The sequence below is a fragment of the Amblyomma americanum genome, chromosome 2, assembly GCF_052857255.1.
Source record: "Amblyomma americanum isolate KBUSLIRL-KWMA chromosome 2, ASM5285725v1, whole genome shotgun sequence".
NCBI lineage: Eukaryota > Metazoa > Arthropoda > Arachnida > Ixodida > Ixodidae > Amblyomma > Amblyomma americanum.
In genome coordinates this window covers 24572073-24588838 of record NC_135498.1, presented here as the reverse complement: position 1 = coordinate 24588838, position 16766 = coordinate 24572073, and the positions used below count along the sequence as shown (strand labels likewise).

General features: G+C 50.6%; 1 protein-coding gene across 2 annotated transcripts in view; it reads left to right on the top strand.

Moving 5' to 3' along the window:
* Window positions 1-15352, top strand: part of Kdm2 (Lysine demethylase 2) — a 52906-nt gene extending 37554 nt beyond the window's left edge. For both annotated transcript variants that reach the window (XM_077653490.1, XM_077653489.1), the window contains exons 17-18: window positions 12013-12123; window positions 12658-15352. In XM_077653490.1, the coding sequence (XP_077509616.1) occupies window positions 12013-12123; window positions 12658-13956 (1410 nt within the window). In that variant the 3' untranslated portion in view covers window positions 13957-15352. The remainder of the gene's footprint in view (window positions 1-12012; window positions 12124-12657) is intronic.
* The last annotated feature ends 1414 nt before the right edge of the window (window positions 15353-16766 follow it).

Here is a 16766-nt window from a genome sequence, read left to right as displayed (position 1 = left end):
AGGCCGGCCGAACAGAGTCTGAATTACGTATTAAGCACCTGACTCCAAAGGCTTGCATACGCATTGGCTGCAACAGTGTTCGTAGTCCAATTTATCCAAATATTCAAATTAATTAGGTTTTATTGTACTGTTTATCACAGGCCCGGTGCAGTGATTAGTAGTGCATTCTGGGACTAATCCCCCTGTCACACTGCCATTTCGAAGGCCCTCAAACCGACTATCGACTCAAAGGCCGTTGAGGGCTGCTACACACCCAGTTTCAATGGTCATCAAATCAACAGTCTTTCGCGTCAGAGAAGCAGCACGGAACTCTGTCGAGATTTCGGGGGGGCCTTCATGCGTTGCCCAACGTTGTCAGAATTGGTTTGAGCGGCACCAACACGCTCTTTCATGCACGATACGTTCGCAGTACAAATGCATGAAGAAATGTTATTCTCCTGAACTTTAATGCGAGCAGTAAGATATTAGTCTTTATAATAATATTAAAATTCTATGTCTGTTTTAAAGAGCTTTAACTTTATGCTCTCCATCGCAAAAGAGGGAAACCCCAGTGGTATCAGTGTTGCCAGAGCACTACAAAACTTCGGCAGCAAATCGTACAAAAGGTAGCGTGTTTTGAGACAACACAACTGGCCTTTAATAATAACTAAAAACCTCCTATGACTCCAAAAAAAAAAACACATATTTCAACATTTAGTGTAGATTTATAAAAATATTTCCATTATTTACACAAAATTGAAAGTAGCGGTTGTGGTGCCATACAAGCTGGACGCAAAACACGAGAATCATTTCAATGTCCGATGAGATTACCATGTAGGTGTGGCACAACTCCTTCGAGCTCTACAGCGATTGAGAATCTCGAAGACTCTCGACTTGATGGCCAATGAAACAGGCCGTGTGACGGAGGTATAACAGCAGTGACATGGATGATTGGCCACATTCAGGATCGCCATGCACTCATTTCGCACCGCAGATGTCTGGTCAGGCTGATTTGCACAAATCAGCAGGTTACTGCCAGAAAGCTTAAGTTGAGTACAACTCAAGAACGAAGTGGCATATGTCTCTTCTAGGTGGCCTTCCAGCCAATGCAATCAATCTATTGTCGTGACGCTGCAGTCAGCCACCTTGCACCTCACATGCTCCTGCTAGCACTTGTGGAAAATGCAAGGCAGTTGTCTATACGTCAGTAACATTGGCTGAAGCACCTACCGTAAAAACCGGAATATAGGTTGAACTTTTTTTCAAAAAACCATGGTGAAAAGTCGACCCCCGTCTTATATACCGGTCATTGGCGGAAAAAATATGCAAGTCTTGCAACAATGGGTGGCTGAAGTCAACAGCCTCTATCACCACCGCCATCAGCAGCAGTGTCGCCATTTTGCGTTTCAGTAGATGCAAAGCGGAAGAAAACTGAAATTTTCCGTCGCCTTCAAGAAAAACACGATTGAGTACGAGGAAGCTCACGGGAACCTGGCGGCACAGCGCGAATTTGGAGTATCCGAAAAGAGCATTCAGTACTGGCGGAGGCAGAAGCTGCGTATTACAACTTGCAGCAACCGGAAGAAAACGTCATTTCGCGGGCAGACCGTAGTGTATCGAGAATAGGAAGGAAACGTTGCGCTGCGAGCAAGATCGCTGCCTGTGACTGCCGAATGCATCCGCATGAAAGCGGCAGAGATCGCGCGTGCCTCTAGACTCACGAGGGCGCAATTCAAAGGCTCGCCATCCTGGTTGCGGCGATTCATGAAGAGGAGGGCTTTGCTCTACGGCGCCGTACTTGCCTGTGCCAGAAACAAACACGCCGGCCGATTGGTGCGCGATATTGTTGAAAAATTTGCCGGGTGTACATACAAGCAGCATTTAAATGAAATTAAATACTGTCACCATTGTGCAACCTCTCGAGTCGCATTTGTTTCAAAGTAAGGATGTCTTTCGGTACTTTTCCCATTGAAAAAGATCTTTTTCATTTTTAGAATTGGTTAGTTAGGGGGTCGACCTATATTCCGGTCCGACCTATAGTCCGGTTTTTACGGTAGTTTGAGAAGCATCTGCTGCTTCGTTCTTGAGTTGTATACCCGTGGGTACTGATTTCACAGTGTTGCAAAAAATATTGCGAGGATGTGTTGTGAGGATGTTTAGACGTACAGCGTGCACTAGTGCATATATGTCTCTGAAGTGTCTGTGGAGTTTGGCATGACTACTAATCTCGGTATTGGCAATGTGCAAGCTTGGCTTCACCGCGCACTGTTAGCAGTGCGTGCTGCTCTACTGGCGACCACAGCAGCACTTAGTACAGTGAAACCTCGTTAATTCGAAATCGCTTAATTCGAACTTCCGGTTAATTCGAACTGACGGCCGGGTCCCGGCAAAGCCCTGTGTATTTCAATGGGTCAAAACTCCCGATAATTCGAATATGCCGGTATCCACGTCGGTTAATTCGAACTAGGCGCCGATGGCTGTCATTGCTCCTCGCATATAGAAGTCACCTCGTAGCAAATACAATGCGCTGAAAATTTTAAAAAAATGCAGAATGATGAGAAAAAAAATAAGCCAGCACGCACGAGGTGAGACGTGAATTTCGTTGCCCGAACCAACCCTCCGGTGCACGCCATAGCAGGTTTTCGCTGCCGGAGCGTCGAAGCATTGGCTTGTCTATTTTTGGCTGACGCGCGGTCACGCGGGTAGCCACCCTACCGCGGGCGCCGCCTATGCTCCGGCCACGGTGGCTCCGGCGCAAGCCGTTGCAGGTTTCCGCTGCGCCGAGGCGGTCGTGACCATTGGAGACGCACGTGACCATGGAGGAAGGAAGTACTCGGGAGAGGCGGTTACGTCACATTTTTTTGAAGCCGCGCTTTTTTTCTGATGGAAATAAACGTTTCAATCCAAGCGGGCCTCCCCTCCCCGTTCCCCCGCTTCCCTCTACTTGGGCGCCGTCCCAGCGCGCCTGCCCATGCAGCAGACGACGCCGCTGCGCCCAGCGTTCTATTGGCTGCGCCGTCGGCTAAACTCTCCCAGTAGCCCTTGCGAGAACGCGTGACTTCCGGTACCCTTTTATTGTGCAGCTCGGGAAGCGAAGGCTCTTTCCTTTCCTTCATCCTGCACGCAGCACCCGGCCCCTCTTGCGCCTAGTCTTTGTTGCCGCGGTGTCTAGCGAAGTTTGTGTTGCGTGATATTCCTCGTTTGTTTGGTATCTCGCTGGTGACGTCTCATCGACTGTGGCAATCATGGCAAACCGAGGAAAGTACTCCGCAAAGGATTTGAAGACGAAGGTGGAGATATTACAGGAGGTCGAACGTGGTCTCCTAACAAAGACAGCGATCGCAGAGAAGTTTGCAGTCAAGAAAAGCACGCTGTCCACATACCTCAAGAACAAGGACTCGATCTTCAATGCGTATCAAAAGGAGATGGAGCCCTCGCGGAAACGACTAAGAACATCGGCTCATCCAGAGATGGAGGATGCTGTAATGGCATGGATTAAGGACGTTCGCAGCAGGAACATTCCGCTAAGTGGACCAATAATTGCCGCAAAGGCAGTGGACTTCGCCAGCCAGATGGGCATAAGTGACTTCAGCGCGTCGGAAGGCTGGTTGTCGCGTTTCAAGGCCCGTCACGGACTTACGTTTAAAAGCGTTTGTGGAGAGGCAGCCGCAGTCGATGAAGAAACGTGTCAAAATTGGATCTCAGGTCAACTAAAGGACTACCTTGCCGATTACTCGCTCAGCGATGTGTTCAATGCAGATGAAACCGCGCTTTATTTTAAGTTGCTGCCGAACAAGACTGTCAGTTACAAAGGCGACACGTGTTCAGGTGGGAAGAGAAGCAAGGAAAGAGTGACGGTGTTGGTGTGCGCAAACGCGACTGGCACGGAACGGTGCCGCTTGCTAGTCATAGGCAAAGCAGCAAAGCCTCGCTGCTTTAAAGGGCTAAAAACTCTCCCTGTTGATTATACTTTCAACAGAAAGTCGTGGATGACGCGAGCAGTTTTCACGGATTGGCTGCGCACACTCGACAGGAAGTTCGCGGCACAGAACAGGAATGTTCTGTTGTTCGTCGACAACTGTTCAGCCCATTGCGACATCAGTGGACTGAAGGCGATCCGTCTGGCATTTCTGCCGAAAAACACTACGGCTGTGCTGCCGCCTATGGACCTTGGGGTTATTAAAAACCTCAAAACACTGTACAGGCGCCACCTCCTAGAGCGGATTCTTGTGCGTATGGACAGCGGCAAATCGTACGACGTCAATCTCCTCGGAGCCTGCCACATGCTGGCAACATCGTGGAATGCTGTCAAGGCGGACACAGTCGCGAACTGTTACCGAAAGTGCGGCTTCATTGAAGGCCCAGAAGCCTGCAGCACGGCAGAGCTGGATGCTCAGTGTGATGACTCCGTCGCGCTGCACCCTGCCTACGCTGCTTTATCGGAGGGTGTTGACTTCCAGAGCTTCGTAGACGTTGACAGCGGCGTGGAGACATCGGGGCCGTTAAGCGATGCCGAGATTATTGAAGCGGCCTGCGGTGACCAGATGCCGCACAACTCGGGCGCGGCGAGCACAGCTGACAGCGACGACGAGTCCGACGGAGGCGACGATCCATTGCCACCCCCGAATGCATGTTAAACAGCGTCGGCACTCGATCTGGCTGCGCGCTACTTCTCCGCCAATGATAATTCGGACGCTGCGTTGGAGCTGTTGGGCAAGTTGCAGACGATGCTTGGCGAGTCATGGCAAAGAAAACGAAAACAAATGCGCATCACCGATTATTTTTCTCTTTGATATGCTTTGCCAATCTGCTGTTAATAAACATGTTTTTGAAGCATAGTGTCATATTTAATCATTAAGCTTGCTGCTTACGCGAATGCATTTTGATGTTAGCTCCAACCGCATAAACAAATTAACTTTATTTCCTTCGACATTCGGGCTCTATGATTTTAATTCGCGCAATCGCCCGCCGCAAATGTGTAGTAGCGCGTAGTAAGAGATAACGATCTCGGATATGCCTGTTTTAGCTTCGGCCCGTGCTGCCGGGCGTGATGGCCGCTTTTTTTAGCGCCCGCTCGTTAATTCAAACTCCGCTTAATTCGAACAATTTTCCGGTCCCCCTCGAGTTCGAATTAACGAGGTTTTACTGTATTCGTGCGGGCTGTCATGGCTCCAGTGTTTGGATGATATGTAGTGGAGCGGGACAGTGTTCCTGAGCACCTAAAATTCTGCGTGTTGCAGAGAGTGCACTTTGGCCAGCAAATTTTGCACATTCATGTCATGCCGAAATTCTCAGCAGCCGTGATTGTATCATCGAGATTCTGCTGTATAGCTGTATGGTGCTGGATACCTGCTTCAGTATGTTCAAAACATTGTTTTCAGTGCCGAAATATCCCTAAGTCTGCCCGAGGTGGGACTCCAGAATGCTGACACAGAAGTAGAAAGCACATCAAGCACAAGTTTTCCAGGAGTAGGAGGCTAAAGGTGACAGTTTGCTGAGTAATGAACTGCAGTGTTGCCATTTGAAAATTGAGTGAAAACAGCTGTCCATGCAGTGACTGCAGTTTGCTTTTGCAGGAGATGTTCAGCATGCAGTCCATAGTGTTACGGTAAAGTTATGTGTGCTGTCTGTTGGAATGTGTAGTTGTGTTTTTAGATTTTTGGGAACATGGAGACACTGTCAACTCTGAATGCAACATCACGATTCTGACTTTGTCAGGAAGGCCAAAGTTTCAACGTTTGGCTTGGGAAGAAGGGAACCTTTCTCTTGTGACACAAAAATGCTCTGTTACCAGTTTCAGATAATGCTGTACATTGCCATTCTCAAGTGGGCTGTCCTGCCTGCAGCTGACACACTGTTCAGATTTGTGATTTCTCTCTCTTCAGCGCAACGAAAGATGGGCAATGTAGGGAAAATTTCTTTAGCAACAATGTCATTATGTGTTATGCAGCATTGGGTCACACCTGTTGGTACATGCTTTTACTGACACAGCATTGCAGCATTTGATTATTGGTAGAGAAAAATGCATAGCCATTGTTGGTGACAGTGCCAAAAAAAAAATTGGAGGGGACACTTAAGCTCCGCATTAAGGGGGGACGCGGCTTTCAACTCGCGGAAAATGGTCAAAAAAGCTATTTTTTGAAATATTTATTTTCTGCTTTTACAAGTCATATTTTGTGTGATTACAAATTTTCATCGTCGAAAACCATCAAGAAGTGCGCCAAATCATTGTTTTGATGATCAAGGGTTGCGGAAAATTTCTTGCAAGTAGCGAAAAAACGCCGCTTTTTAAGCCCCGATCTCTCGGCAACCGCCCAACGTAGCGCGGCCATCTTGGTCTCTATGGAAAGCGCGCTCCTCCGACTTCAAATTTCCCGCTTCAGCGGTCTCCTCAGAGCGGAAACAAACGCATAAAAAGCAAAAGTTTCACGGTCGCGTGGTGATTTCCGATTGGCTCCGCACGTCACGAGACAGCAGCGTGTTGCGCAATTGGTCTCCTTGGCGGGTGCGTCGTCTGCTACGCGTGCCTCTCGACTCTGCGGCTCCGCTGGTCGTCGTGTATGATGGGGTTTAGTCATTTGAGCAGAGAACCTCGGCTCGCCGTGACTGTCTCATGCGCAGAGCTTAGTTTCGAATACGGATTACGCGGCCGCCATGTTCGTCAGTACGCGCGGAGCATAGTTTCGGAAGCGGCTTTCACTGGCGGTCATGGGTCGGAGACCTCTGAAGTACAAGACGGCGCGTGCCTATGGCACCCGTAAGCGAAAATCGCCGATGGTGAAGAAGAAGAAGTCGTCTGCTTCAATTACTTCTGATGTGCAGCGCACTGACGAAATTACGGGCTCGCAGGCGAGTACTTCGTGCGCGGCTTCGACTGTTGGCGGCGCCGCTCCAGAGCCGCTGCCGAGCACTTCACACGCGGACGAAACATCGTGTGCGAGCACGGGGGACTCTTCTCAACTTTCTACTTCGCGCTCTGCATCGCCGGAAGCATAAAGCGATGAAGGCACCGCGCATGTCGCGGGTTCTCTTGGCACTTCACGCAACGACGCCACGCCGTCCACGAGCACCGGGCGCACCATTCAGGCGCACCTGGAGCTGCGTTTTGTGTCGGAAACATCAAGTGATGAAGGCACCGCGCATGTCGCGGGTCCTCTTGGCACTTCACGCGACGGCGCCACGCCGTCCACGAGCACCGTGCGCACCATTCAGGCGCACCTGGAGCCGCGTTTTGTGTCGGAAACATCAAGTGATGGAGGCACCGCGCATGTTGCGGGTCCTCTTGGCACTTCGTGCGACGATGCCACGCCGTCCACGAGCACCGGGCGCACCATTCAGGCGCACCTGGAGCCGCGTTTTGTGTCGGAAACATCAAGTGATGAAGGCACCGCGCATGTCGCGGGTCCTCTTGACACTTCACGCGACGACGCCACGCCGTCCACGAGCACCGTGCGCACCATTCAGGCGCACCTGGAGCCGCGTTTTGTGTCGGAAACATCAAGTGATGAAGGCACCGCGCATGTCGCGGGTCCTCTTGACACTTCACGCGACGACGCCACGCCGTCCACGAGCACCGGGCGCACCATTCAGGCGCACCTGGAGCCGCGTTTTGTGTCGGAAACATCAAGTGATGAAGGCACCGCGCATGTCGCGGGTCCTCTTGGCACTTCACGCGACGGCGCCACGCCGTCCACGAGCACCGTGCGCACCATTCAGGCGCACCTGGAGCCGCGTTTTGTGTCTGAAACATCAAGTGATGAAGGCACCGCGCATGTCGCGGGTCCTCTTGACACTTCACGCAACGACGCCACGCCGTCCACGAGCACCGTGCGCACCATTCAGGCGCACCTGGAGCCGCGTTTTGTGTCGGAAACATCAAGTGATGAAGGCACCGCGCATGTCGCGGGTCCTCTTGACACTTCACGCGACGACGCCACGCCGTCCACGAGCACCGGGCGCACCATTCAGGCGCACCTGGAGCCGCGTTTTGTGTCGGAAACATCAAGTGATGAAGGCACCGCGCATGTCGCGGGTCCTCTTGGCACTTCACGCGACGGCGCCACGCCGTCCACGAGCACCGTGCGCACCATTCAGGCGCACCTGGAGCCGCGTTTTGTGTCGGAAACATCAAGTGATGAAGGCACCGCGCATGTTGCGGGTCCTCTTGGCGCTTCGTGCGACGATGCCACGCCGTCCACGAGCACCGGGCGCACCATTCAGGCGCACCTGGAGCCGCGTTTTGTGTCGGAAACATCAAGTGATGAAGGCACCGCATATGTCGCGGGTCCTCTTGACACTTCACGCGACGACGCCACGCCGTCCACGAGCACCGGGCGCACCATTCAGGCGCACCTGGAGCCGCGTTTTGTGTCGGAAACATCAAGTGATGAAGGCACCGCGCATGTCGCGGGTCCTCTTGGCACTTCACGCGACGGCGCCACGCCGTCCGCGAGCACCGTGCGCACCATTCAGGCGCACCTGGAGCCGCGTTTTGTGTCGGAAACATCAAGTGATGAAGGCACCGCGCATGTTGCGGGTCCTCTTGGCACTTCGTGCGACGATGCCACGCCGTCCACGAGCACCGGGCGCACCATTCAGGCGCACCTGGAGCCGCGTTTTGTGTCGGAAACATCAAGTGATGAAGGCACCGCGCATGTCGCGGGTCCTCTTGACACTTCACGCGACGACGCCACGCCGTCCACGAGCACCGGGCGCACCATTCAGGCGCACCTGGAGCCGCGTTTTGTGTCGGAAACATCAAGTGATGAAGGCACCGCGCATGTCACGGGTCCTCTTGGCACTTCGTGCGACGACGCCACGCCGTCCACGAGCACCGGGCGCACCATTCAGGCGCACCTGGAGCCGCGTTTTGTGTCGGAAACATCAAGTGATGAAGGCACCGCGCATGTCGCGGGTCCTCTTGACACTTCACGCGACGACGCCACGCCGTCCACGAGCACCGGGCGCACCATTCAGGCGCACCTGGAGCCGCGTTTTGTGTCGGAAACATCAAGTGATGAAGGCACCGCGCATGTCGCGGGTCCTCTTGACACTTCACGCGACGACGCCACGCCGTCCACGAGCACCGGGCGCACCATTCAGGCGCACCTGGAGCCGCGTTTTGTGTCGGAAACATCAAGTGATGAAGGCACCGCGCATGTCCGCCCACGAGCACCAGGCGAAAAGGGTCGGCTTATTGGTGGGAAAGGTGGCCTCACTCAGGCTTTAATTAAAAAGTTAACAAATTATTATGGCAAGGCCCTGCACGATCACGACAACGTTGAGGACATGCAGAAAGCTGTGATGGCAACTTTTTATCACGTAACATCTACCGATGAACGCCCACGTCACGAGCTTTGCCCCCAAGGACCACAGAGTTGGTGCCAACACCAGGCTGCAGAAGCAGAGGGCAAACCTCTGCCCTCCCACAAGTACCAGCTTGCAAGGCATGTCACAGGTGCATTGTTGCCTGTTTACCGGCGGCTATCGGATGTCCAGCTCCTCAGCCGTTGTCTGGGGAAAAAAACCCACAATGCGGCTGAAAGCCTTCATTCAGTGATTTGGTCGCTGCTGCCAAAAGATTAGAACGCATCTTTGACTGCAACAGGGACAGCTCTCAACGAAGCGGTTTGCAAGTTCAATGCAGGGACCCGCCGTGCTTACACAGAGTACTGTTTGACACTTGGGCTGCAAACTGGCCAACATGCTCTTCGCAGAGCAGCGGAAAAGGACGCCTTGCGGAAAAGAAAGGCAGCGAAAGCACTTCAATCTCGAGGCAAGGCATCCAAGAAGCCCCGTGTTAAAAAGGACACAAAAGACTACACCCCGATGCCTTTTGATGAGTGAAATACAAGGTGCAACTTCGGAAGCCATTTTCTCAAAACTGTTTTTTTTTTTGTCATTTGCTCTGATTGTTCCGCTGATTTCTTCGCGACTGCTGGGGCTATTTTGATGCGGTTTTTTTCGCTGCATTCCTTGAGAAATGTTTCAGGTCGTGACATTCTTGGTTTTCCGGCATCCCGTTTGCTGACTTACTGATTCGACTAGTTGTTCACTGTTTAGGTGCCCATTGTAATGTCTGCTCATAAAATATTAAAACTAAAAACTTTTACATTGTAAATAAAAAAATCTAAGAATGTCACGACCTCGTCCATTCATTTTGGAATGCAACACACTTTGAAGAAGTCTTCTATCTTATTTTGTAAGTCGCTCAAGCCTGGTACAAGATGAAAAGGAGGAAAATTTGTTAAATAAAAAAGTTGTTGAGATATCAGTTTGAACTTTTTATGGTGATATCACAGAAACATTACCCGTAACCCTGCCAATTTTTATCAGAATCCATGAAGAAATAGGAAAGTTGATCCCGAATGCCACGTCCCCCCTTAAGGGTATGCCCTGATAGCGTAATGGGTTAATTCCCGTATTTGCAGAAGGTCATTCTCTACATTACATTCTCTGGAGGTCCTCATACCCCTCCTGGCACAGTGGTGCAGCAGTTAAGCGATGCGCCACTGCTGCGCGATGGGAGGTGCTCCCAGCGGTGGGCCTTGTGTAGCCCAGGTTGCTCTTCCGAAGCAACCAGTCATTAATTTGACTGCCCACCGTGGCAGGTGAGCAGTTTGCTCACTATCCGGTGGGCAGGTTGTGACGATGCCGCAAGGTCGTGTGACCTAGAGGACCCGCCTGCCTCCTAGGTTATTCTCTAGGTATCACCTTCCAGAGCCATGCCCTTGATTTTTCGCTCACAGCGCCGACACCGGATTTTCTGGAGAACAAGGCCTTTAACGCTGTTGTGCTAAAAAGGTAGGGGTTTTGTAGCTATCAGTGGTGCTCTCAGGAATTTAATATGAGGGGCTACTTCCACAAACTTGTACAAAAGGGTACTAAAGGCTTCACCTATATTTTTCTTGGTTCGCGAGCCATGTTTTTGTGTTAGCAGACCCACATGTAGCAGCCAAAGCACCGGTTCATTCGGGGTCAACAGAAGAGTGCCCAATGATACCGCACAAAAATGTAGTCATGGTGGTAAGCAGACATTGTCTACAAGTCAACATCCCGGGGCTACTAGAAACTGTAGCTGTTCCAGCAGATCGATGCAACAGAAATTTGTGGTCAACACTGTATAGATAAGAGTCCCAGGCATCGCTGCCAGTTACACCAACTGCCTGCTTCTCGTTTTGGTGCTTGCGGGTTTAACCATTGCTGCACAGCCCAAATGGATGCCTATGTGTCAGGCACCATCCACAGCCTTGCATCCCTGCAGCACTTGCACGAGAATCCTCCCATGGGCTGCTTAATTGGCTTTTATCTGCCATTATCACTGCTGTCATCACATGCACGCTTGCACCCGCTCACACCTGGGTAGCGGTGAAGGCGCATACCTCTGCACGCTAATAAAGTGTAGCATTCTTTACATGACTATAAAGGACAGTGCAACCCCATGGTACAGACACTTTAACTGTAGAGGTGCACATTACCTAATTCATGCAAACTGTAACAAACTGCCATGCTTCGTGAACTGTACCTTGTCTTACGTCATTGTTGGAGCTCTGTCAGAGAATTTTTACTTAGAACATCAGAAGAGACCTTAAGAAATTAGGATATTTGAAAGTCCTCTGCTCAGCAGATGTTATGTCAAAATACGACTGCTGGGGTGAGTACAGGAGCATGTGACAGTCAGTTTACAGCTGCGCAGAGCACCACTAGGATAGTGACGTGCACAATGTTGCGCATATTCAAAAAGTGCAGGAAATATGTCAGCTTGCTGTGGTGCCTGCTCCTGCTTGTATGCAAGTATTTAATATATGGCAGACCTGTCTACACTTGCAGTGGAGGACCATGAAGGCAGAATTCTTGCTGCCAACTCTCCTGCAATTTGTTGACCTCAACATAAAGGCCTGCTGCTTTAAATGTGCAGTGTGCACTTTGTCTTATATTCTTTTGGTGGACTGCATGCCTGCATTTGGCGTGCACAGTTCAAGGTGTGATGTCGCACCTTAGATGTCCTTGTTTGCGCGCACCATCACTTCCCAGATCAAAGTGGAAGGACCTCAAGAACCTCTCGAGTACGACGGCGTGCCTTTGCCAGACAAACCAGTCCAGCAGTTATCAGGAGCAGTCAAGAATGGAGATCCAAGCGATGAGGTGAGCCATTGAGCCTTTGGTGGAGAAGGATTTGCAGAAGAGTGTTCCCAAGTTCTTCCGAGGTGTGTAGAAGCTTCTCCTGCCTTGTGGGTTATCATTTAGAGATTTGGCTTGTCATTTTGAGCTGTAGCGAAGGGCTATTTAAATCTTTGGGCATGTAACCTTGCCGCTGTTCTTTGGGACAAAATGCCTGCCTGCATTTGTGTTGCTGCACATTTTGCAAGCGCAGCGTTTTGAAAACAACTTCATGAGCTGTTGCTGTCGCCTACAAGGGATGTGGGTGTGCCGCTCAAATGCTTACATGAAGCAGTGAGAAGTTTAACTCATCACACATCCTACCTGGAAAAAGACTACCAAATGAATGGCGTTCCTTTGCTGGGGGAATGTTGCTTTGAATTATTGACCTGCCTCTGACTGAAAATCATTGCAGTGGCCAGAGGGCGCAAGTCAAGTGCATGTGCTTTGCTAATGTTTCTTTCACTAGAATTGTAGGTTAACCTTTTCCTCAAGCTGGCCTCTTTTGGTCATTTTCAGGAAATGTACGAGAACCCCGAGACAGCTTTGAGTCGATCTCGCAAGGACGACTACGTTCGATCTTGCTCCCGCCTGACCGTTGTCCCAAGTGACAAGATCTCACCCACAAGCTCTCACGACCAGGTGGTAAAGTCAATGCGTAGCTTGCACAAAGGTGCAGAGCCAGAGTTTGCAGAGGCTGCCGTTCCCGCAATTCCCGCTCTGCCGGCCATTCCCAGCGAAGAACCCGAGGTCAAGAATGGCTTGTTGGCTGTTTCCGCTAACGTCCAGAGCAGTGAGGACAAGGAGGGTCTGAAGTCTTCAAGTGCTACTGCTAATGGGGCCACCACACCGAACCTGCACATCACAAGCATGACTTGTGGGCAGCCGCCTGATTTCAAGTTCAAGATGACCCTGCGAGACCGCGGCAACCTGCGCAAGCCTATGCATCTGGTACGGCCAGCTCCGCTTCCTGAAGACGTGGAGAAGGCCAAGGATGTGAAGAGGGAGCAGCTGGAGGATGGCACCATTTGTTATCCACTGATGCGTGAGGTGATGGTGCCTGTCATGCGCTACCTGAGGCCCCAGGACCTCTCCCAGTGCCAGCTGGTGTGCAAGGAGTGGAACAGGTGGTGTGTGGAGCCAGGCATGTGGCGCCGGGTGGATCTGTCACGTCGCCGGGTGACGGCACTGGCACTGGCCGGCATCGTGAGGAGACAGCCCTGCTGCCTGGACTTGGCTTGGACCAACGTGTCGGCCAAGCAGCTCAGCTGGCTGCTTCCACGTCTACCACACCTCCGTGAGCTGGGGCTGAGTGGGTGCTCAGCAGCCGCTGTTGTGGCTGCGCTGCGCTCCGGCGTCTGCCCACGCCTCCGCTGCCTGGACCTCAGCTGGGTCGAGGGCCTTGGTGACCAGGCAGTACGAGACTTGGTTGCCCCCGACGCCCGTTCCAAGCCACGGCTTCTCGTTGAGGTGCGCCTCGCGGGCTGCGACATCTCGGACGTGGCGGTGCGACTACTGGGGCACCAGCTGCCAAACCTGAGCCGCCTGGACCTGTCCAACTGTCGTGGTGTCACAGACATGGGCATAGCAGTGCTTGGAGCAGCCAAGGCCACGCGCCTCACAGCACTCGATGTGTCGAGATGCGCCAATGTCTCGGACACGGGCCTCGAAGCATTGCGGCGCTGTGTAGGACTGCGCCACTTGGATCTCAGGGACTGCCCGCAGGTCACTGACTCCGCCTGCCGTCGCTTTGTAGCACAGAGCCGTCTCCCCGTCGTCCTCAAGGAAAGCAAGCTCATACAGGTGGCCTCACCGTAAACTTAACTCCCCACTGTTTTCTGGTCTTCTTCACACATCTTTAGCCTCCACGCCTTCATTTCTTGTAAATTGCCATTAGAGTCTCCTCATGCGCTTTTGAGCTGTTTAGATTGACTTAGTTATGGTTTGTAACACCACCTGATTGAAACTGCAGCAAGTGTTCTGTAACAGTTTATTTGGATATGTTAGCAGCCTGATATAATTTATAGACCCTTGCATCATATCGTTGGAGGTTTATCTTAGGCTGAAGGATTGATTTTGAAACTGAAGGAGATTTTCAGTGTTTCGGCAATCTGTTAAATTTTCAGTGAAAATTTCAGGTTCACCTTTTCATGTAAATTGCCATTAGAGTCTCTTCTTGCGCTTTTGAGCTGTTTAGATTGACTTAGTTATGGTTTGTAACACCACCTGCTTAAAACTGCAGCAAGTGTTCTGTAACAGTTTATTTGGATATGTTAGCAGCCTGATATAATTATAGACCCTTGCATCATATCGTTGGAGGTGTATCTTAGGCTGAAGGATTGATTTTGAAACTGAAGATTTTCAGTGTTTGGGCAATATGTCAAATTTTCAGTGAAAATTTCAGGTTCACCTTCTGTTCTCGGGATGTACAAAATATGTTTTTGATATGACAGACTCATCTAACACCACAAGCATAGACCATAGTAAATGTTCAGTTTGACTTTCTCCACCTAGAGTGTAGTTGGAGGCTTTGTTATTATTGCCATATACCTCAAGTGCACCTTGTTCGCTGTGCATTTAACATTTGAGTTTCCTCCTGCACTGAGGCAGTATTGCGCTTTTCTGCAAAATTCTTTTAACGGTGCTTTCAGTACGCTTTCTTCGCATTTCTTAGTTCATTTTATGCAAGAAAGGATGTATGTAACAGTTCAATGTCCTGCTTTTGAAGTTTCAAGCAGCATTTGTGTGCATCATGTACAGTTACAGTTACTTTGAGTGACATTTCATTTTTCCAGCTTGCCAGGTTCTTGTAGCTGGCTTTTCTGTTGTACTGTGTGCCGTAGTTCATTGCATTCCTGGCAGCCAGGCTGCCAGCAATCTGACGTGCAGTAGTGTACTTTAGCACATAACCCAGAGTTTGTAGCATTGCACTTTTAATCATGTAATTTATTGAACCTTCATACTCATTTCTCATCGGTATGCAGTTATTCACATAGCAGCCCATAACTGAAGCCTTGTGGCACCGTCATTACTTTGTATGCAAAGTTGAAACTTGTAAATAGTATCTGGAACCATTTCAATATTTCAGAAGCACAAACCACTGGGTGACTGTGTTATTTTTGTTGCGTTGCGTTCATGTGTTGTATATATAGAAACTTGCGTTGCTCACTACATGTAAACAGGTCTGTTTACTGATTAAACGTTTGTAGGTAAACGCCTGTCCTCTCTGTCACTTGTAACTTTGAGCATACTTGTGCTGCATTAGAGTGCTGAATTTTTTGGGAGTATGTGAGGTTCGGAAACAAACAGTGTCACCACCATAGGGCCGCTACGGTGGGATATAAACAGCCCAGACCAGCCATCTTGAAACACACTTTTTGTTACACATCTAGGACGACGGACGATAGAAAGGGGTGAGGCGATGTCGTCGGGTGAGTGTAGTGATGCAGACATGGGGAGGCAGTCCTGGGGGCACCCTGGGGAGGTCCTGTGATGAAAGTCCACGGGTAGGAAAAGCAGCTGACTGAATGCGGCTGTACTACCCCACACCAGGCAAGCAAATGCCCCGGTCCACTAAGATGACACCTCAGTGCTGCCGGCGACGCCCAAGGCGGGGAAGGAGCATCGGCACAGGGAGCCAACAGCCAGCACCAACAGGATGCAGTCAGGCCAAGATGTGGCCTGGCAAAAGAGCACAGCACGGCGCCGAACACGTGTGCTTAAAGCCCCAGGTCCAGGACTCCGTGCCTTGAACAGCGGGCACTCGGGTCTGGTCGCCTGAGGGCTCTGGAATCAGCCGGCTGGAAGTCTGGCAGGACAGGGCCAGCCAGAGCACGAAAAACGCCGTCAGTCTTCTACGAACCTGCTCCGCTCTCTCCTTCATGTGCCACGTGCAGTTCTTCGGCCCACGCCCCGTGCAGGTGTCATCTTCGTTGCTGGCAACACTGGCCAATGCAGTGTTTCGCTTGTTCCTTACAGATTATAACGGATACACACTGCGGCACTATACCATCATAAGCAGGAAGGTAAACCCTGTTTGCCTTTCACATTGTTGGAAGACCTGGCACCTGGTGCCCATGGTGGGCAAGTATGCTTGTGATCGAAAGACTTTCCAAGAGATGCCTGTTAGGATTGAGTATACAAAGCATACACTAGTATTGTCCAAGGGGAGTCTTGGGAAAAATCAGTGGTTTTTAGAGGTGGTTTAGTGGAACCTAACAAAAGGAAGTTTCACTTGGTTTCTTATTCATTTTAGGAAGCAAATGACATTCAGTTCGTGGCAATATCTTTATGGCTGTTGTTAACCTCAGCAGAAACAATTGCTCAGAATTTTGTGCTAGTTGACTGTTCAGCCTGATAGCATCATGCCAAAGTCAATGAAGGTCTAACTCATTGCAGACATCATCTGTTGTTACATGATCAAGCCCGATCGTGCTCAGTACCAAGCTGGCTCCTGAAGTACAATTGGAATTTTCCACCAAATCTGCATGCTGCTGCTGTCCTTGTCATGGTATATGCTCGTGCTAAGAAAATGCTCAAATGAAAGCTAAAGTGTCCAAATTGTTTTGTTACACTTCATATGAGAATTGCACAGCAGTACTGCAATCTAAACTGTGAGGGCATACTGC